The sequence below is a fragment of the Balaenoptera musculus genome, chromosome 11, assembly GCF_009873245.2.
Source record: "Balaenoptera musculus isolate JJ_BM4_2016_0621 chromosome 11, mBalMus1.pri.v3, whole genome shotgun sequence".
Classification (NCBI taxonomy): domain Eukaryota; kingdom Metazoa; phylum Chordata; class Mammalia; order Artiodactyla; family Balaenopteridae; genus Balaenoptera; species Balaenoptera musculus.
In genome coordinates, this window is record NC_045795.1 from 61269434 (window position 1) to 61290038 (window position 20605).

The 20605-nt window shown below is 55.3% G+C and overlaps 1 protein-coding gene across 7 annotated transcripts in view; it reads left to right on the forward strand.

Annotated features, from left to right (window-relative positions):
- The window catches only part of SCN5A (sodium voltage-gated channel alpha subunit 5), a 105552-nt gene that overhangs the window by 21126 nt on the left and 63821 nt on the right, over positions 1-20605 (forward strand). For 5 of the 7 annotated variants that reach the window (XM_036869837.1, XM_036869842.1, XM_036869844.1 and 2 more), the window contains exons 4-9: positions 5523-5612; positions 6957-7085; positions 14085-14176; positions 17462-17692; positions 19087-19150; positions 20414-20555. In XM_036869837.1, coding sequence (XP_036725732.1) covers positions 5523-5612; positions 6957-7085; positions 14085-14176; positions 17462-17692; positions 19087-19150; positions 20414-20555 — 748 coding nt within the window. Of the gene's footprint in view, positions 1-5522; positions 5613-6956; positions 7086-13858; positions 13951-14084; positions 14177-17461; positions 17693-19086; positions 19151-20413; positions 20556-20605 lie in introns of all 7 variants that reach the window. The other 2 variants (XM_036869840.1, XM_036869843.1) reach the window with 1 other exon arrangement.

A 20605-nucleotide genomic window follows, 5' to 3' on the forward strand; every position in this document is an offset into this window, starting at 1 on the left:
CCAGCCTGGCCAGAGGGTCCACCGAGCGGTGGCATTGAGGCTGTGCGGGGCTGGTTCCGCCCGGCAGGACCGGCCCTGAGGTCACTGAGGTGGACCTTGTCTCCCAGGGCAGCTGCCCCAGGGAAGTAGCTCAGCATCTGGGAGACCCTGTGCTGGGCTCTGAGCAGCTACCTTGACGCTCCACTGCCTGGGGATGGGAGCGCACTGCTGGCCTCCAATAGCGCCCCTTAGCGGGCTTGGGGGGCACTGAGGGAGAAGAGGGGCCTGGATTGTGGGGTTTGGGAGCAGCCCCTCTGTGTCCTTGAGTCTTGCCATCAAAGTGTGGTACACCAACCAGCAGCAGCAGTATCACAAGGATCTTACAGGAATTGCTGAAACTTGGGCCCAGAACCCGCATTTTAGGAAGGTCTCCATGATTTTTGCACACACTGCTCTAAGGCAGTCATTTCCAAATGTCAGTCTGCCAGTGGCACCTGGGAAGTTTGTTAAAAATGCAGATTCCTAGCCCCTTCCAGACCAGAATCACCAGTGTGAGGCCTAGAAATCTACAAGCTCTTCATGCATTTCTCTTTTTTTCAATCAAGATACAGTTCGCATACCATAAAATTTACCATTTAAAGTGTACCATTCAGTGGACTTTAGTATATTCATAAGGTTGTGCAACCATCACCACTTTCTAATTCCAAAACATTTTTATCACCCCCAAAAGAAACCCCATGCCCATTGGCAGTCACCATGCATTTCTAATGCCCACAGATTTCAGGTTTTGAATTATGAGCTTTCTCTCCATTTACATTTTTTTTTATTGTGGTAGAAAACATGTAACATAAAATTGACCATCTTAATCATTTTTAAGTGTCCAGTATAGTCATATTAACTATAGGCACATTGTTGTACCATAGATCTCTAGAACTTCTTCATGTGGCAAAACCGAAACTGATTGTTGGCTTACATTTCTATAGCCATTCAAACATCTCAGTCCCCAGTGTGCAAAGTTCTGTGCCAGGCCCTTTGGACAGGGTGGTAGGGGCAAAGACTGACTTACAAGGGGGCAGGAATGCAGTCACTGCTCTCCAGAAAGAAATCCCGCTCACTTGCGACAATCCAGGCATTCCCAGTGACATGCTGGTGATTGCGCGATAACTCAGTTCAGCTTTGCTCTGGGCTCCACGCTTGCAGCGCGTCCCTGGGAAGTTGCCTAAAAAGTAAATATGGGCATGTAGAATTTTTCTTCTGAAGTATTTTTGTTATAATCCTGCAGAGTGTGTTCCTGCCAGGATTAAATAAAAGAAACCAACAGAACGCCAAATTCCACTGCAGTCACATTCAGAGAGGCCGCACGTTCATGGCAAGCAGCATTTTGCCTTCCTGAGTGCGTAGGATCTGTTCACAAAATCCTCCCACATTCCCCTAGAAGATTCAAATGGGCAATCAAACCACATGTTTGTGTGTGTGTTTGTGTGTGTGTTTGTGTGTGTGTGTTAATTTAATAGCACAAATATATGAAAATACCCCGACCATTAATTCCCTTCTCTTTGGGAGTTTTTTGACTCCTTAGGATCTGAAGACAGGCAGCCCCAGTTTCAGGCTTTCCCCACAACCCAGGCTGGCAGTCCTTGCTGGCATTTTAATTATGAGGCTGGGAGTGGGTGTTTGGGGACAATGACACGGCAGGATTGAAGATGTTCAGCTGAGCTCAGCCCTGGAGAGCTGGCCTTTGCCTCTGCCCACACATGAAACCAGCTCAATCATCGGCCTGAAACCACCAGGCAGTGCAAACAGGTGTGCCCTGGCCGAGAGTACACTTGACTTATCTCTCTGGTATTGGCTGTGTGGGTGGCTCCATGGGGGACCCAGGGATGCTTGGGTGGAGTCACATGGACTAAAGGCTCAGTCTAGGTAGGAAAAGATCACATACACAAGAAAGACTGAGAATAGTGGAAGGGCTGTCCTCAAGGATAGGAGAGCCAGGCAGGGTTTTGAGCAGTCAAGTGCCAGAGACCAGAATCTGCGCACCTCACCCTCCATTGCTGTGTCTGGAAAAGCCAAAATTCATTCAGGGAGCACTTGTCTTTTCCCACCGTGTGACCCAGGCCCTGGCTAGCCGGGCTCAGAAGAGCTGTCTACTCTGGTTCTTCCCTAAGTCTTGATGCTAGACCTTGATTCGCCTCTGTCTGTGTCCCGCCAAGTCCTCTGGTCCAAGGCGGCCTGTCCGCACTGCTGCTGTCTGCCAAGTGACCTTTTCTCTACTCTAATGAGAGCTGTGAGTGGTGTGTGCACTGAGAGAGGGCTTGGGAGAGGCTTGGCTCCCCAGACAGGGGTCTCCCCAGTTCTGAGCCTCACCAGGACCAGCTGAGCTGACTGACGGCTGGAGGAACCCTAACCAGCCTCCAGTGCCTGTCTAAATGCCTCCTCCAGGAAGCCTTCCTGGCCAGCCTAGCCAGAGGCGGGTCTGGTTTCTCATAATATCCTATCTTGGAGCAGTTCAATGGCTAAGAGGCCTCCCTGTCTCCCACACAGAGCCACGCACATGTGCTCACATGAGGTTTGTTCTTAAAAATGACAAATAATTCTGTTCCTCTTCCTGGGTGGCCGTCTGCTCACACTTTACAGAGCCCTTCACCCTGTGGTTTGTACCCACAGTCGTTTTCTGTGACTGCTGTAACAAACTACCACAAACTTCACCACTTGAAACAACACGACTTACCACCTTATAGTTCTGGGGGTCAGAAGTCCAAAAAAGTTCTCACTGGGCTAAAAGCAAGGTATTGGCAGGGCTGCAATCCTTTTTGGAGGCTCTAGGGGAGAGTCTGTTTTCTAGGTTTTTCTGTTTTCTGGGGGCTACGGGAAATCCTCGGCTCTGGCCCCCTTCCATTTCCAAAGTCAACAACAGCTGGTGGAGTCTTTCTCATAAGCATCATGGTGACGCCTCCCTCTTTCTCTTATAAGGACCCTGTGATGACATTGGGCCCACCCAGATAATCCAGGATAATCTCCAGATCCTTAATTTAATCACATCTGCACAGTCCCTTTTGCTGTATAAATTAACGTTTATAGTTTCCAGGGATTAGGATGTAGTCGTCTTTGACGGGGGATGGGGCATTATTCTGCCTACTAGAGCATCCTTCAAGATAACCTCTGTGCCTCAGTCTCCTCATCTCCAAAATGGAGACAAAATGGAACACCTCCTGCGTTCTTGGGAGAATTGAATTAGTTAATAGATGGCAGAGAACAGAGCCTGGCACCTAGGAAGGGCTCAATAAATACTTGCTCTTAGCATCATTACTTTCATATTTCAGGAATCATCTGGTCCTCAGTTGGTTTAGCAATGGATCTGTGGGGATGAATAAAGTCTGGTTGAGGGGCTTGTTAACTGCCTGCCCAGTGAGGAAAGCCTTGGCAGGGAGCCGGGGTGTGAAGAACGGGAATGTGTGTGTGCGCACACGCATGTGCGTAGGGGAGAAGGGCTACTGAGATGGGTATCTGATCCTGCCCTTGAAAGCTGGAGAGGAACTAGGCCTGGCCATGGAGACCCTCCCCCAGGCAGAGGGATGCACAGATACCAAGCTGAGGGAGGGACCTCAGTGTCTGGAGAGACACCCTCTGGCCGGGGAGGAATCAAGGTTCCCTGAGGCCCTGGCCGCTGAGCTGAGCAACTCTGGTTTGAGCATCCAAACCCTGGGGTGGGTGTCCCAAAACCTGACCCCTCTGATCTCAGATGAGAAATTGGAGAATTCGTTATGAACTGGGGGCCAGGTCTGACATGCTATTGCCTGCTTCCCTGGATTCCCTAGAAGGAGTGCTGGAGGTGTGGAGGGCATTCACCTAGATTCCTTGAGATATCCCACCTCTCTCCCCAGCTGGGCCAGCCCCCCACCAAAGTCAGTACCCCAGCTCAGCCCCATCTCCAGTCTGACTGCATTGGGCTCCCCATCGGGCCCGAGGCTGGGCGAAGCCATGGGAAAGGGTGGAACTGTAATGGGGAGGGAAAAGGCAGGCCCCCGGAGCTCAATTACTGCAGCTCCTGGGCTTCCCGTGGGAATCGCCTGGCTGGCAGCTGCTGCCCGCAGGGCTGAGGCCGGGACAAGGTGGTGAGCCTGGGGGCAGCTGCAGGGAAGGGAGGCCCAGTTTCCTCTCTCGGGCCGGGGAGAGGATTTGTGGGGCAGCAGAGTGTCCCTGTTCTGGGCTGGGCCTCTCGGGGGTGCCCCTACCCACAAGAGGCCCAGGGTCTGGCCCTTGTTCCTCTGTAGGTCCGGTAGAGGTAAGGGAGGCCATGGCGGTCAGTCAGAGCTTTGTCCAGCCTGAAGCAGTGTCTGGGACTTGGAGCCAAAGAGTCAGGGATCATGGTGGCGTAGTGGTTAAGAATCTGCCTGCCAGTGTAGGGGACACAGGTTCGAGCCCTGGTCTGGGAAGATCCCACATGCGGCGGAGCAGCTAAGCCCATGCGCCACAACTACTGAGCCTGAGCTCTAGAGCCCACGAGCCACAACTACTGAGATCGCGTGCCACAACTACTGAAACCCGTGCGCCTAGAGCCCGTGCTGCACAAGAAAAGCCACCGCAATGAGAAGCCTGCGCACCGCAATGAAGAGTAGCCCCCGCTCACCGGAAATAGAGAAAGCCCACGTGCAGCAACAAAGACCCAACACAGCCAAAAATAAATAAATATATTAAGAAAAAAAAAAAAAAGACTCAGGGATCAGACAAGGCCTGGAGCAGTTCAGTGTGAGGCCAAGGGCCCAGAGGATGCCCGAGACGCAATCCCAGCATTTGAAGAGCTCCCCTTCTGGTGGGGACAGATGGGCACTGCCATTCAGGGAGCCAGACATGCTAAAAGAGGGATGCCTGGTGCCATGGGGGTGCAGCAAGCAAGGAGTCAAGGCAGGCTGCTCGGAGGAGGCACTCCTTGAAGAAGGGAAGCAGTGTACTAGGCGGAGCAGAGGCCACGAATGAAGAGCATGTGCAAAGGAGGAAGCAGCCAGAGATGTGGTCCCCTGCCTCCCCCCGGGTCACTGTGTCCGGACAGGGCATGAACGTTTTGGCAGATGTCCTAGTTCAAAGGTCAGCGTGGGCTGCTCCCATAGAAGTGGAGGATGGAACTCGGGGCCCTGCCACCGTGGCTTTCCTCTGCCCGAAACAGTGGCCCCTGAGGAGCTGTTTATAAACGCCCATCTCCCTCTCATGTGGCCAAGGACAGGGCTCCCACTAGGCCATGGGTAAAAACCTCTGAGGTCTGGGGGCCGGCCCCACCCACCTTCTCTCCAGCATGGGCCCTACAAGGGACTCTGCTGTTTGAATTCAGGTGTCTGGTCCCTGTTGGGGGCTGTGGAGCAGGGCAGGTGTCCAGCCTCAGTGGGGAGGGGTTGGCAAGGACTGGGCGGAGCCCCGGTGCGTCCCCTGGGAGCCCCTGTCTCGTTGATCTGGCAGCCCTGGCCTGGCGGTGCCGACACCTGGGGCGGGACCCCCTGGCGGTGGCAGCCCGTCTGGCCCCCTGCAGGCGGCTTTCCTTGACCCTGCGCCATGCTCTTCAGCATGCTCATCATGTGTACCATCCTGACCAACTGCGTGTTCATGGCCCAGCACGACCCTCCACCCTGGACCAAATATGTCGAGTGAGTATCTTCAGGGCCTCTCCAGCCAGCCCCTCCCACCCTGCCTTTTCGATTCCAGACTCTTGGCCTCAAAGTGACCCCAGCAGAGGCCCAGGGACTCACCCACCTGGTGGGGGGGCGGGTGGTCCTTGCCCTAGCCCTTCCCTCTTTCTCTGCTTCCAGTCCTGCCAAATTCATGCTTTAAGTTATGTCCTCAGGAGAGGAAGCTCTCCAGGTTGGCCAAGTGAGGGTTTCTCCCTGACCCACCCTAAAGAGGACTGATGGTATTGGAGAAGACTCTGAGACAATACTACTAATAATTGATTGAGCACTTAGTGCATGCCAGGCACTATCCTGGAACAATAAGCATCATGTAAGCCTCATGACAACCCAATAGGGCAGGTACAGACACTATGCCCATTTGACAGATGAGAGACAGAACTGGAGAAGTAACCACCCCAGACCTTGCAGCTAGGGGGTGTGGCTGCTGGGAAAAGGCCCAGGACTATTCCGACCTCAACACCACACTCTGCTGCCTCTTTGCTCTAAGTCCTGCTTCCTATAAACCATTTGCACAGTTTTAGAAAACCGTACCTGGTTCTTTCTTCCCAAATGAACGTACCTGACCCATAGGTTCTAAGTGGAACCCAACAGGCCCTGTTTTTAGGGGACCAGCGAAATGTTGGGGACAGCCTCTCTTACCTAATTGGCTTGCCTGGTGGCGCTCCTTGTTCACACAGGACCCAGCAGCACGGTCGGTGCTGGGGTCTGCGTCCAGCTGCTGAGACCTGGAGACAAGCATGGCTGTGGCCCTGTGGGCTGCAGTCCCAGCATCCGAGCATTTGGGATTGCTCAGCTGGCCCCGGACACAGAGAACAGCAACCTCCCAGCCTCAAGTGTTAGAACATCACCCCCCTTTCCAGACCCAAGGTAGACAGCTGTCCCCACCTGCCTGTAGGTGGTTGAGAATGAGAATCCTCCCATCACTGAGGAGCCACAAACAAGAGTGAGGGGCCATGACTCTGAGTGCCCTAACTGTCCCACAGTGGCCACCGTATGCCTGTGTACCTGGACCCCCAGGGCTGGGGTGGGGAGATACGTGGAGGGTCTTGTTACATCAAGACAACCGAGAGACAGAAGATGGAGGGTTCACATGGGCATGCACAACGCTGAGTAAACGGGAAGATGCAGTAGTTGACCAGGTGTTTGTAACGAAGCTCTGGCCCCCAACTCCAGCTCTGCCATGGGGGCTTTGCAGGGAGCCTGGTCTGAGAGCCCTTGAGAGGGAAGCTGCATAGGGCTCCTGCCAACCTGGCCTACGGGCTTCACCCTCCCTGAGAAAGCCCACCGGTCTCTCCTCCCCAGGTACACCTTCACTGCCATCTACACCTTTGAGTGTCTGGTCAAAATTCTGGCTCGAGGCTTCTGCCTGCATGCGTTCACCTTCCTTCGGGACCCGTGGAACTGGCTGGACTTCAGTGTGATCATCATGGCGTAAGTACCTCGCCCCTGTGCTGTGCGGGTTTGGCCACACTGACAGGCGTGGGCGCCACTCCTGGCCCCGGGCTGCCCAGCCCTCTCTGCCTCCCTGCAGAGGCAACATCAGCTCTGCAGGAGGAAGATGGCGTGGAGGCCCTCGGCTCACCCTGGTGGGGAGAGACGGGTTCAGAGTAGCTCAGGCGGCCATGCTGGTTAGGCCCCCTGGCTCATCTGTGGCTCCGTGGCAGCCCTTTGCTCAAGGGACTTCATTAAGATTCTGGTTTAGCATCCTTTGCCGTTTCTGTCAAGGGAAACCAATGTTACAACCTGAAATCTCTGGACCACTATGAACAGTGACCTGGATTCCAAGGTGATTTAAACTGCAGGAAAGAGAGCAAAGGAGCTGGAGAAGTGGCTGGGCATCCCCAGGAGCTTATGCCAGGTGCCCCAGCATGGCTGCAATCTCCACTCAGAGAGTCAATGTCTGGCACATTGTGAGACGCCTGGTCACTGACATGGTCCAGTGGGTCCTCACACCAGCCAGAGAAATCACCTGGATGGGGGTTCCTTACTCCCATTTTACAGATGAGAAAACTGATGCCAGGGGCACAGTAAGCAAATGTGACCCCAGGCCTGCTGCCATGCCAGCTGAGGCCCCACTTCCTTGCCAGGGAAGGGACCCTTGCTTAGGGGTTGGGTTGAGGCATGCCACTCTGGATGTCTCAGGCAACGGATGCTGGTTTCTGGTGGGGATGAGTGATTAGGGCAGGCCTCCCATGCAGGAGTCATGGTCAGGGGCTCAGTCATCAAACCCTTTCTGAAAGCCTGATGTGTGTGGAGAACCCAGTGTGTGCAGGGCTGGGTGCCGCACCTTGGCAAGAGCAGAGCTGACGAGGGTTATACTCCCTACCCTTATAGAGCCTCAGTTTCCCCACTGGTGAAAGGTCGGTGTTGAGCTGGGTGGTATCAGAAGTTCAGTTCAACTGCCACCTTCTAGGATTCTCAGATTCACTGAACCCACCGGTTCATGACAAAGTCTTTATTTACCCTTGGATGTGAGCGGCTCTGAGCTCATCCATGCAGTGGAGGAGAGAGGAAAAGAGGGAAGCTGGACCCCGCTGATGGGGTGCTCTCTGCCTGGTGGTCAGAACATGCATCAGAACCCCTGTTTCTAGGCACCCTGCTTGTGAGCTGACTCCAGCCTGCCGTTTTACAGGTGGGGAAACTGAGGCTCAGAGAGAGGCTACCACTCGCCCTGAATCCAGTGTAGATTTAGGCCTGGGCAGAGCTAAGTGAACAAGGGAAAGAGTAGTGGGGTGTGGGGGACAGATTGTGCAGCCTTACAGGCCATGATAAAAGCCAAGTGTGATGGGAGCCAATGGGGGTTAAAAGCAAGGAGGGACGCGGTCTGATTTACATTCTAGGAAGATCGCCCTGGGTGCTCTGTGGACAGGACTCTGTGGAGGGATAAGGGCGGAAGTGATGGAGCAGCTCAGAGGCTATTTTAGTAGCCAGGAGAGAGAGGACTGTGTCTGGGACCAGGGTCCCAGTGGAGAAGGTGAGAGACATGGTCAGATTCTAAGTATATTTGAAGGTAGGGCTGACAGGAGACCTCAGGGTGACTATTGGCTTGAGCAGCTGGGTGGCTGGTGTGACCATTCGTTGGCCTGGAAAACAGAGGGAGGAGAAGAATCAAACATCCGGTCTGGAATGTATTAGGTATGAAAGCATCCAGGGTAAGATATCGAGTCAGCAACTGGATCTTCCAACCTGGAGTTCAGGAAAGAGGTCCACTCAGAGGTATAAATTTAGAAGCTGTCGGGATACAGATGGTATTTAAAGCCAGGAGACCGGATGAGATCATCTGGGAGTGTCGCCAGGGAAGGGAAGCCGCCTGGGGACTGTACCCTGGGACGCTCTAACATCCTGAAGTCACGAAAAAGGAGGATGGAGCGAAGAAACCGGAGGGAACCGCCAGGGAGGGCTGAGGAAAACCAGGAGAGAGCAGTATCCTGAAAACCAATGGGGGAATGTGACTCGACTTGAAAGAAACCACAAGGAGGCTGAGGAAGGTGAGAACCAAGATGGACCATTGAAGTCAACAACATAAAAATGGTTGATGATTTTGACCTGGACAAGATGGCTTCCAGGGGAGTGGGAGACACATGGCTGATTAGAGAAGACTTGAGGGAGGGTGGGAAGAGGGCGGGGCGGGGGGGAGGAAAATGTACCCATCTGCTTTGTGGGGTTTGCTCTAAAATAGGACCCAAAGTAGGGTGGTGGTCAGAGGGGAGGATGGGTGAAGGGAGGACCTTTAAAGAAGGGAGGCATCTTTGCAAGTTGATGGGAACAATCCACGAGAGAGGGGAAGTTGGTGATGGAGGAAAGGGGGCAATTGCAGGAGCAAAGCCCTTGAGCTGGCCCGAGGGGTAGGAATCCAGGGTCTGGGTGGAGTGTTGGCCGTAAGAGCAGGGAAGGCAGAATTTCAAGTGGCACTGGAGGTGGATTGATAGAGCTGATAGTGAGAGAAGGAATTTCTCTTCTGATTGCTTCTGTTTTCTCAGTGGTAAGAAGCAGGATCATCAGCTGAGAACACAGAGTTGGGAGGCAAGTCTGATGTGTGAGGAGGAAGGGAGCATTCTCTGTCAGAGCCAGGGGCTTGCACTCATGGGAATGGAGTAGGATGGCTAAGGCTAAGGCGGGCCCAGGCTCCAAGGTGCCCTACGACGAGGGCGGGGTGGGGGGGGGGTGGGCAGTGATCCATGGGCCCCTGAGGGCCCGAAGTCACGGGAAGGGGCTTCAAGAGGATAGAGCATCTGCCTGAGCCTTTCCTACCTTCCCATCCTAGAGCCTCAGCAGAACTGTGTCATGGCAGCAACTCTCCCACAACCCGGGCCCCTTGTCTGATGGCAGGAGCCAGGCTTTGGCTTGTCATCAGCCCATGACTGTGGGAGATGCTCTGAGTCCTCCCCATCCAGCCCTTAGCCAGTCCTCCTGTCCTGTCTCATGCCAGTCAATCCCCGTGGAATCCCGCAGAAAACCTCTCCCTCCACTGGGAATCACAGAGCAGGAGTACCTTCCTCACCAAGCCCTCCTGCCTTCACTCTGGACCAGAACCAGGGGAGAAAAGCAGAACGGGGCCTCAGAGGCCACCAGACTACTTCCAGGTTTCCGAGCGTCTCACAGAAATGGTCCACTAACTTCCCCTGGGGCTGCCTGGGTCCATTGGCATGTCAGGTTTGTGCTCTGGGCTGGATTGGCCTGGCACTTTGATTGACAGTGCTCCTGCCTTATGAAAACAATGAATTACTGCCGTGGTAATGCTGTGAAAAGTGTTCTGCTATAGCCAAAATGATTCAATAATGAGGGGCTCTTAGAATAATCAGAGGAGTCTTAAGTGGCAACAAAGTTCTATTCAATGAAACTCCCCATCCCACCCTCCGTTTTACAGATGGAGAAACTGAGGCTCAAAGAGAGCCTACCACTTGCCTAAAATTGTAGAATGAATCAGCAGCAACGCTGGGGCTCAAACCAAATCTCCTAACTCGTAACCTTGAGAAGCACCCCTATTCTGATGTTTCTGGCTAGGCTTCCACCTGATCCCCAACCCCACCCACTTTAGAATTGTGGAGGGTTGGAGGGGGTGCCAGGAAGCCTGCCAGGCTCCACTTGCGATCCCGCAGCCAGAGCTCTTCCTGTCGCCCCCTTTAAGCTGGGCATTACCTGCTAGTTAGCGCAGCCTCCCACCTTCTGGGGTTGTTATGGAAACCAAACATGGAGGGGAAGGGAGGGAGGGCAGAGAGGAGAGGGTGGCAATCACTGCAGTAGCTAACGTGCTGTCTGTACCTCTGCCTAGCAGCCCAGGAGGGGCCGTCTGCCTGGAATGGGAGGGCTGCACAGCAAGATAGGGGCAGGGCAGGAAGAAGGCCAGGGTCTGCCTTCCTCATGGTTCCTCAGCCTCCGAAAGGCTCCCTCCTGCGCTGGGGCTGGTGTGATGGGGTGGAATTCTCACCCACCACCAGCTGCTTTTTCTGTGTCAGGGCCCACGATCCACCCCTGCAGCTGTCTGCCCCTGTCCAGCCACTTGGCCACAGCAGAAAGAGTAGAATGGCTTGGAGGAGCGTTTTGCCAGCTTGGCAGGAGCAGAGCTCCACCCTGACCTGGGCCACTGCTGAAGCTGGCCCTTTGCTAAATACAGGGTCTCTCCTGCCTTGCCATTCTCCAGGGCCCCAAGAGAGGCTTTGGTGGGGGTCTAGGGCCCCAAAATGGGAAGTAGCCAGGCACTAAGTTCTGGGTCAAGTAAAAGAGGCGGCAGCCCCCGTGTCACAGACGTGGTCACAGACACACCTTGTCCTCACCCTGCCCTGTGCCCCACCGTCAAGGCTTCTTCCTCCTCAGTATTGCTCTCCCACGTGTGACCTGACTTCACCCACAATCAACCACTGGCTGCACCCTGTTCTCAGCCACACAGCTGGCCTTGAAGGCTGCCGGAAGCACATACCTTGGGGTCTCAGCTTTCCTATGCCCAGCAGGTATTGAGCAGAGGGCAAGCATTGTCAGCGCTGGGGGCCCTGAGGAGGTGGGGAAGGCAGGGTCTACACTGGGACAGGCGAAGACAGGCTAAATCCAAGCAGGAGATGGGCAGGGCTTCACTGGAGACACGAGGGGCCAGGCAGGGTCTGGAAGGGAGAAGAGGCTGAAGCAGGGACGGTTGGTTCCCTCTCCAGTTGGCACAGTTCTCTGCCCATTCCCTGTAACCAGAAGAGACAGCCTTGAAGCCAGTGTCCTGAACCAGAAAACTTTGTCCCAGGCCACACGCATTGGAGTAGCAGCAGGAAATGGATCCAGAGCCATGCACAAGCTGGAACTGTGGCTTCCATGTAACAGCGACATCAGCAATGGTCCAGGTTCAACCTGGCAGTCCCATGGCCACACCATGTCTGGACAGAGAGTCCAAGCCTGAGAGGAGAGTGTGGGACAGGCCTGAGGGTCAGAGCCCTCACAGAAAGTAGAAGAGCCATCAAAAGTTGAGAGGGAGCTTCGACTAAATCAATAGATGTATATGGGCCAGAACAAGGGAGGTGACTTCTACGCACCCCGGAACACAGGGCTGCATCTGACTGTTGCGCCCAAGAAAGATTTGCAAGCTGCAGTGAGTCCAGCAGAAGGAATGGAAACCACACCATGGAAAGGATCTGGTGTAGACAGAAGGAAAGCTCTGCTGAGAATGAGTCTGCTGACTTCCCAGCTCTGAAGGGATGTGGAGAGTAAGGAGGGAGCAGGCCTCATCCACAGGACCCCATAAAGATGGAATAGCCCCATGAGTGGATGGAGAGGAAGCTGGTGTCAGCCCAGGGTCAGAGCTGGACCCGGCTGACCCGAGGACATTGAGTCCCTTGGCACAGCCTGCCAAGTCCCTCCCTGCAGACCCCAGAGCTTGAAGACAGATTCAGAAGCTCTGAGCCGAGTGGAAGGGCCTGGAGGTCCACAGTGATAGGCAGAGTGAGTCTGTCAGCACTGTCAGCCCACCCTCGACACTCACCCAGTGTCCCTGGACTGACGTCACTCAGACGCCGGGTCGGACACGGTTGGTTAAACATCAGACATCCTGAGTCTGCTGTTCTTTGTCAAACATCAGACACCTTTGGTTAAATCTCAGACACCCTGGATATGAAACCTTTGGTTAAATATCACAAGTCACTTGCCACTGTCCCAACAGGGCTGGTCACACACTATCCATCCATCTCTCAGACATCCTGGTCATGTGACCCATCCACACGTGTCTTCACGCTCTGCTTGGGCGGGTCCCTGCCAGCCAGAGACCGACTCCTTCCTCCTGTGATTGTGGAAGCTATGGATGGACGATTGTCCAAGTTGCAGGTGGGAGCCCCACGGCCACTCAACCCTGCTGAGCACCACTCGGGCCCAAGCAGGACACACACTGAGGAGGGCTGCTTGCCTCCCGAGGTCACTACTCCTGTGGAGACCCAGGGCCATCGTGGGAAGACACCAAGACTGGGGTGGACTCATGGGAGAGGGGCTGGCACATCCCTAGGACCCCTCAACCTGCTTTTTTCTTTTCTTGTGTTGGCCGTTGCCTGTGAGTAGTTAAGAGCTAAATATTTGGGCAACCTCCCATCTCATCTTCCAAAGCATCATTTTGGGAACTCTTCTCCCTTTGAGTACTCAAGTCACCTCCACCTCCTGACTTCAGGGACTCCTGAGCCATGCCTTGCGCAGAGATTTGTGGTTGGAAGGAGGGAGTGGGCTGCCCTCGGACACCCAGCCATGACTCCGCAGCGGTCTCAGCTAGACTTCAGGGTCCCACAGATCAGAGCTGCCAGGCACGAGCTGGTGACACTGCAGAAGACGTAGAACAAAACCAGGACCAGAAACCCGCTTGCTTCCTATATCACCTGGCCTGAGCCTCCTGGAAAATGGAGTTTCCCTCTTTGCTGTGTCCCCAGTCTCAGACCCCACCATGTGGCTTCGTGTCATAGTCCCCAAGTGGCATGGAGAACGTGGCAGAGTCGTTACCTCGTGGCGCTGGTTATTCACAGGACCATCACCGAGAGAGCCGCCTGGGAGCTTGCTCTGTGGACATCCTTAAGGCACCCTCGCTGAGGTTCCCCGTGGCAGGAGGGATGAGATCAGGAAGAAAACCTGGGGGAGGCCCCGGGTCATGCACAGCCCTCCCCGTGGGAGGGGGAGAAGGGAGAGGGCTGGTTGGGGAGGGCGGGCTGAGGTGCCGCTTTGTAATTCCCAATAACTGTGATTTGATTCTACAGGTATGTATCAGAAAATATAAAACTAGGCAATTTGTCGGCTCTTCGAACTTTCAGAGTCCTGAGAGCTCTAAAAACTATTTCAGTTATCCCAGGTAAGATGCCCAGGTTTGCCTCCCAGATCTCAGCTACAAGTGACTCTCTCTCCGTCTCCCCCACCCCCCTCCTCTGACTGTGTGTCCTACTGGCGTGTTGTCACTGTCTTGTGTGTGAATTTCCCTTGTTACAGATACACCACTGAATTTGTGGACCTGGGCAATGTCTCAGCTTTACGTACCTTCCGAGTCTTCCGGGCCCTGAAAACTATATCAGTCATTTCAGGTGAAAATCAGGTTAAACGCCAAGGCTGGAGGGACACGCTTGGGCCTTTCCAGCTACCTGGGAGCCAAGGCGACCCTCGGGAAGGCCCCTTCAAATATGCCTGTCCCCAGAATACCCTTCCCAGAGCTTGGGTATGGGGGCTGTTTTCAGTGGGCACGGCTGTCCCCTCCATGCCTCAGAATGGGCTTCGGACTGCCCACCCCAGCAAAGCCCACCACCATAGACCCCCGGGGGCACAGAGTACTCCATGGCAGGTCCTGGATTGAACCCAAATTCTTCCCAAGGTAGTGGTTTATTTCCCAAACTGAACTCAACTATTGGAATAGCTAAAAGCTTGTATGTGAGTTGCTTCAGCCTGAAGCATCATCCTCCGATAAGGAAACTAGAAGTACTGTTTGTGAGGGAAACCACACCCAGAGTAAAAAAGGACAGCTCAGGCATGGCCTTTCATGGCTGAGTGCCCGGTCCCTGCCTTGAGCCCCCTTTGGTGATACACACACAGCCGACACCGCAGCCCCATTCTGTGAAACGGAGAGTACTCTGTGGACAGGTGTCACCGGGCCTTGGTGTCTAACAGCCCTTGCTGCATGTGCGGTAGAGGTTTAGCAAACCGTGCATGGTAGCCTCGGGAAGAAATTCTCCTTGACGCATGTTGGCAATTGTCCCCGGGAAAACTTCTGGGGCCCAGACGACCTCTCTAGAAAGCCAGTCTACCCCATCCATCTAGGAAAACTCTCAAAGACTTATAATGATTTCAGAGCCCAGAGGCCCCTTCCAGAAACTTTTCTGAGTGCATCCCCACTCAGAACTAGAGAAGGCATTTGTTTTAAGAGGGCAGCTGGAAACGGGTTGCATGTCACCGATCTGGAGAGATGTCAGAGCTGGTGAGCCAGATGGTTGTATCCACTCCTGACTTGGAAAGCTCGGGGATCCTGGGCCCTTGGCCTGCATTTGCTATTGCTGCCCCCAGGGAGGCAGGGACCCTGCTGTGAGCTCCCTGAAGGAGTTCAGACTCCCCCGGTGGGGCTAATTATCTAATAAGAGGAACCCCCACTTATGCTGTTTTCACACTGAGCCTCAATACTCCTCCTGGCTCTGAACCCACCATGGGGTGAGCACAGGAGCCACTTGCCCGCACACTCCCCGCACGTGGCCCAGACCTCTGCTAAGAGCCCGTAGCGAGTGGGGCACTCTGTTCCTATCCCCATGGAGCCCCCCCAACCTTGTGACCGGCGTCATCGGCCAGGGTCTGTCCTCTAGGGCCCTGGGGACTTCACAGCACACACCCGGCAAGGATAGATAAGCACACTGACCACGACAATTAAGAAAAATCATGTTCCAGTTTGTTTTACTTTAAAAAAATAAGGCTGACAAAGGAAAATATTTTTCAGTCCGGGGTTAAAGGAGGGAGCCAGCAAACCCCAACCGAGTCCCACTGGATCTCTTCAAAGCTGCCAGCAACCCAGTGAGGCAGCAAACAGCAGCTCCTGAAAGTGGTCATTAGGAAAATGTTGTGGTCAGCATTACTGAAGTCTCCCTTGAGGAGGCGTTCCCTGAGCTGAGGCTTAATAGCCGTGGCCCTCTCCAGACCTCAGTCTTCTTTCCTTTAAAATGGGAATGAATCGGAATGGTTAGTTTCCAAGGGCTCTTCGCCCAGCCTGTTAGAACTTCAGTGGAGGGAGAATTTCCCACTTGATCCCCCAGGACCCATCTCTTCCTGGGTCTTCTCAGAAAGAATCCCTTTACTTGGTTGGACTCATTCTTGCCAGAAGTGGACTCTCATCAATGTGAGAAATGGTTAAAGGAATGGGTCACCAACTGATTGTCCCCAAGGACACTATCTCCACAGACCAGGAGGTGCTTTTCAGAGCCTTGAACTGAGTGATTCAGGCCACAGATACTTTGGAGCCAGAGTTTAATTTGGGTATGTGAGCTGCTGCCCACGGCCCCTCACTTTGCCCCCACCATGCCCCACACTATGGGTGGGTCTCCAAGCGTGGTGAGGAGAACCAGATGCCTACCGAGGGTCCTAGAAGCTCTGCTAGAGATGAAGCGTAGTTCTGGACTACAGAAGGCTCATGAACCCCGCCACCACCATCACCACCTCCACCACTCTGGGCCCAGACCCCTGCAAGGTCCACCCAGTGCCCAGGCAGTTGCCAACATCTGCCAGGATGATTTCACAGAGAACACTGAGTGCCTCCCAGCCCTGGGCAGGCAGCAGCGTTGGCGGCACTGTGGGGAGGACTTCCTCTCCCCTCTCCCGTGTTTGCCCATCGCTGCCTCCTTGTCTCTGAGTCATGGGCACAGCAGCTGTGGGCACAGCCGCACAGGTGCTCCTAACACATTAACCGGCTGGACGATGGATGGATGGAGCTTAATCTGAGATCTGGCCGCTTTGATGGTGGGGAGGGGTGGGGAGGAGGGATGGGGGGTGGGGAGGAGGGATGGGAGGTGAGTCCCTGCTGCTGGCAGAGAAGCCCCCTCGCTCCCAATGCTCTGCTTGAACTTGTGAACTTGCTGTAGGACCGCAGCCAAGTGTCAGACCAAAGGCGTCTACACGTGCTTTTCTGTGCGGCGCTGGCTTCTGCAGGGAGCTGGGCCGTGCAACTAACAGATCACGGCCTCTTAGCTTTGGGGGGTGGGATGGACGGGGATGGGTCCCAGGGGGACAGGGCAGAGGAGGAAAATACAAAACAGGTACCCCTGTGCCTTTCCCAAAAGTGGGGACTGAGCCAGAGCAGGCCCCTTAGGACGTCACCCACCATGGCCTTAGCCAGACCCCCCCGCCAACCTCCCCACACACCACATTCCCCTACCAAGAATGGCTGTGTCACTCCCCATCTCAGGATCAAGGCCAAGGCTGTCCATTGCCCTGGAGGGGGCCTGGCCCTCTGTCTCCTTTCCAGGAACTACATTTAAAGGGACAGGCCTGGCATAACTTGGGACCAACCAGAGGGGGATGGGCTTTGAGTGTTTTCTCCCGCAAGGAAACAGCATTCTCCATACTTATTTCATTTATTTGGCTATGGAGAGCAAAGAGAAATAGGCCCCTCTGAAAATACACAGCCAGACTGGACTCCTGCCCCAGGGGGATCAGGACAGACTCTCAGCAGCAGAGGAAAGGGAGGTGTTGGTCTGAAAAGCCCAGGAGAGGCCTCCTTCCCCTGCCCCCACCTCATGATCGCCCCCCCGGCCCGGCACCCCTCAGGCCTGGCCCCTGTCCACTGGAGCGGGGAGCACGGGTGCCGTGGGTGACTCCGAGCTCCTCCTCGCCTCCCCCAGGCCTGAAGACCATCGTGGGGGCCCTGATCCAGTCTGTGAGGAAGCTGGCCGATGTGATGGTCCTCACGGTCTTCTGCCTCAGCGTCTTCGCCCTCATCGGCCTGCAGCTCTTCATGGGCAACCTGAGGCACAAGTGCGTTCGCAACTTCACGGTGCTCAGCGGCACCAACGGCTCCGTGGAAGCTGACGGCCTGGTCTGGGAATCGCTGGACCTCTACCTCAACGACCCAGGTGCTGACTGGCTCTGTGGCCCAGGCAGGGCTTTGTGGGGCCACCAGGGCCGAGCATCTCCCACACAGGCCTCCTTCTGAGGACGTCCAAGCCCAACCTGCTCCCCCAGAGACCCGGCTGCGTGTCAGGGATCCCAGCACCTGCCCTTTGGGGCTCTGGGAGAGAGGACAGGAGAGGAGCAGATTCAGCACCTGTCCTCCTGACTTCTCGGGCTAGATGGGGAGATAACACTTGAAGAGTGGGAACGATGGAGAGATAGGTAGGAGAACGGCAGCTACAACGTTTGAAGGGTCAGGAATGGTGAGGAGAGCAGCCTGCCAGCAGGGAGAGGGGTTTTGCTTGGGAAAGGGTGGGGGGACGGAGCTGGGGTAGTTTGTGAGGCTTCAGAGTAGAGGCCCCATTTGCTTGGCATGGGCTTTGTCACTTGACTTCAGTGATCCTTGTCAGGATGTTAAGTCCATACCCATGCACCCCAGGACAAGCTCGGTGATCGTACAAAGCCATGTGAGCCCCTCGAGTTGTTTCACTGCCCCGTGGGTTACACTTCCATCTTCCGGGCTGATGACCAGCACCTCTCTTGACTGGAGCCATCAGTCTAGACCAAAGGTAGATGCTGGTACGAGGCCACATTCCAGGCCACAAGGACCCCGAGGGCCGTTCTGAAGTTAAGGCCTCTAACATACACCAGCAGTCCACTTTGGAAAAAAGAAATAGACGGAAACTCAATGAGTAAATTTGCTTGTGATTCATTGTGGCCACGTAGCAGCTGTTCTAAAACATTTGTGTACACCAGAGTCACCTGGAAGGCTCTGGAAAACACAGACTGCTGGGCCGCACCCTGCAAGTTTCTGAGTCAGTAGCTCTGGGAAGTTACATTTCTAACCAGTTCAGAGTTGATGCTTGATGCTGCTGGTCTGGGGACCACACTTGGAGAACTGACGCCTAAGACTAAGGCAGGTAGTGGGGAGTGATGGGAGTGATGGGGACTGATGGATGGTCACAGGGTGGAGATGACAGGACTGATGTCCTACGTCTCATCTGGTCCAGCCCCAGCCATGTCTGAACAAACCCCTGCCTCCTGTTCAGGGCCTCTCTTGACCCAGGTTGGTCCCCTGAGTGATTGGGGCAGGGTCCGGAAGCTCCCTGTGGGGATTTCCTGAGTCCACCTGGGGACACTGGCAGCTGAACGTCGGAGGAGGAGCCAGAGGAAGTCCAGGGAATCAGCCAGAGTTGCCTCAGACCTGGTCAGGCAGAGGGCAGAGGTCAGGCAGAGGGCAGAGGAGCGGACGGAAGACCCCCAGCAGTGGCTACCTCCCCAAAGCCCAGGGTGCAGTTTGGAACCCCCAGGAGTCTGGGCCACACGTGCCTCTCACCATTGGATGCTTCTCTTCCAGAAAACTACTTGCTCAAGAATGGCACCTCTGATGTGTTACTGTGTGGGAACAGCTCTGACGCTGGGTACGTAGCACCCCCCCCCCCCACCAGGGCCACCTCACCCAGCTGGGGGAGTCTCCTCCCAGTGCTTTCTCAACTGACTGTGCTTTCAGTTTATGCCCTTGACCCCAGGGACAACAAGACCTTTCCCTGCTTCCCTTCCCTGCCAGGCCCATGGCAGCTGCCCCCCACCTCCCCAGGGTGACAGCTGGGAAGGGGTGAAGAAAGAGATGGGGGTTCGGCTCTTCAGAGAAGGCAAACAGAGCCTTGAAGATGGGACTGGACTTGGGGGGCAGCCCAGGAAACCCTGCAGGGCCCCACACTAGCCCAACCCTGGCTCCATTCCCTTCCCAAAGCCCCCCAGGGCGGCACCCACCTCCTCCTGTCTTCACTTCCTCCCTCCTCATCCGTCCACCAGGTCAAGAGTGAGTATGGCCTCCACCGGCAGCCTAGACTCTCCTCCAGGGCAAGCAGGGCCTGGGCCTGCAGCCCGGGTGTGGTACCCAGAGATGCCCAGTAGCCACGTGCGGCTTCCAGGGCCTTGTGCACACCGGCGCCTGGGTCAGCGTGACTGTCATAGGTTGTTATGGGGAGGGTCACACAGGCTCACCTAAGGGAGGTGCTCTTCGGGGCTGTAGTCCCGCATCTCTGAATATGGAGTTCCAGAGCCCTTCCTGTCTCTAAAGAAAAAGTCTTAATTTCTTAATTTAGGACATTAGCAAGGCACAGAGGCCCCTTGGCTGCATCCTCCTACTTGCCAAGTTCCCCTTGCCCCCATCCTCTCTCTCACACACTCACTCCACTCGTGACTCCAGACCATCGCTCCCTCTTTGGGAGAGAGGCTGTCCCCTCCAGACATGGCCGGGCCCCAGCCCATCCACCCTAGAATCATCCCACAGCCCCACGGCCACCTGACCTTTGCCTTGGGCTCCATCCTGTTTACCTCAGCCGCATGCTCCCCCTGTGTGTCTGCACTGTGCCCAACTCCCCTGGGGTAGGCAGGCAGGGAAGAAACCTGAGCCAGGCCCTTGGCACTTCCTCTGGGAGGGGAGAGGCAATGCAGACAGCAGCTGGGATGGTGTGTCACGTGGGCAGAGGGAGCTGGATTTAGGCCTAGCAGCATACAGATGGGTAGAGAAAAGAGGAAGACGATATCCCGGGTGGGAGGCACAGCATGAAAAGTCACGGCGGCAGGACCCCGCAGTGTGGCAGTAGGTTTGTGGAGCTAGCGTCTCAGGGGCAGAGGACCCCTCACAGCATGGGACAAGTCAGTGTGTCTGGCCGTAGGACATGTCCCGAGGGCTACAGGTGCCTGAAGGCAGGCGAGAACCCTGACCACGGCTACACCAGCTTCGACTCCTTCGCCTGGGCCTTCCTTGCGCTCTTCCGACTGATGACGCAGGACTGCTGGGAGCGCCTGTACCAGCAGGTACGTGGGTGCATGGGGCCAGCAGAGAGCTGCCGGGAACGGGCTCAGTG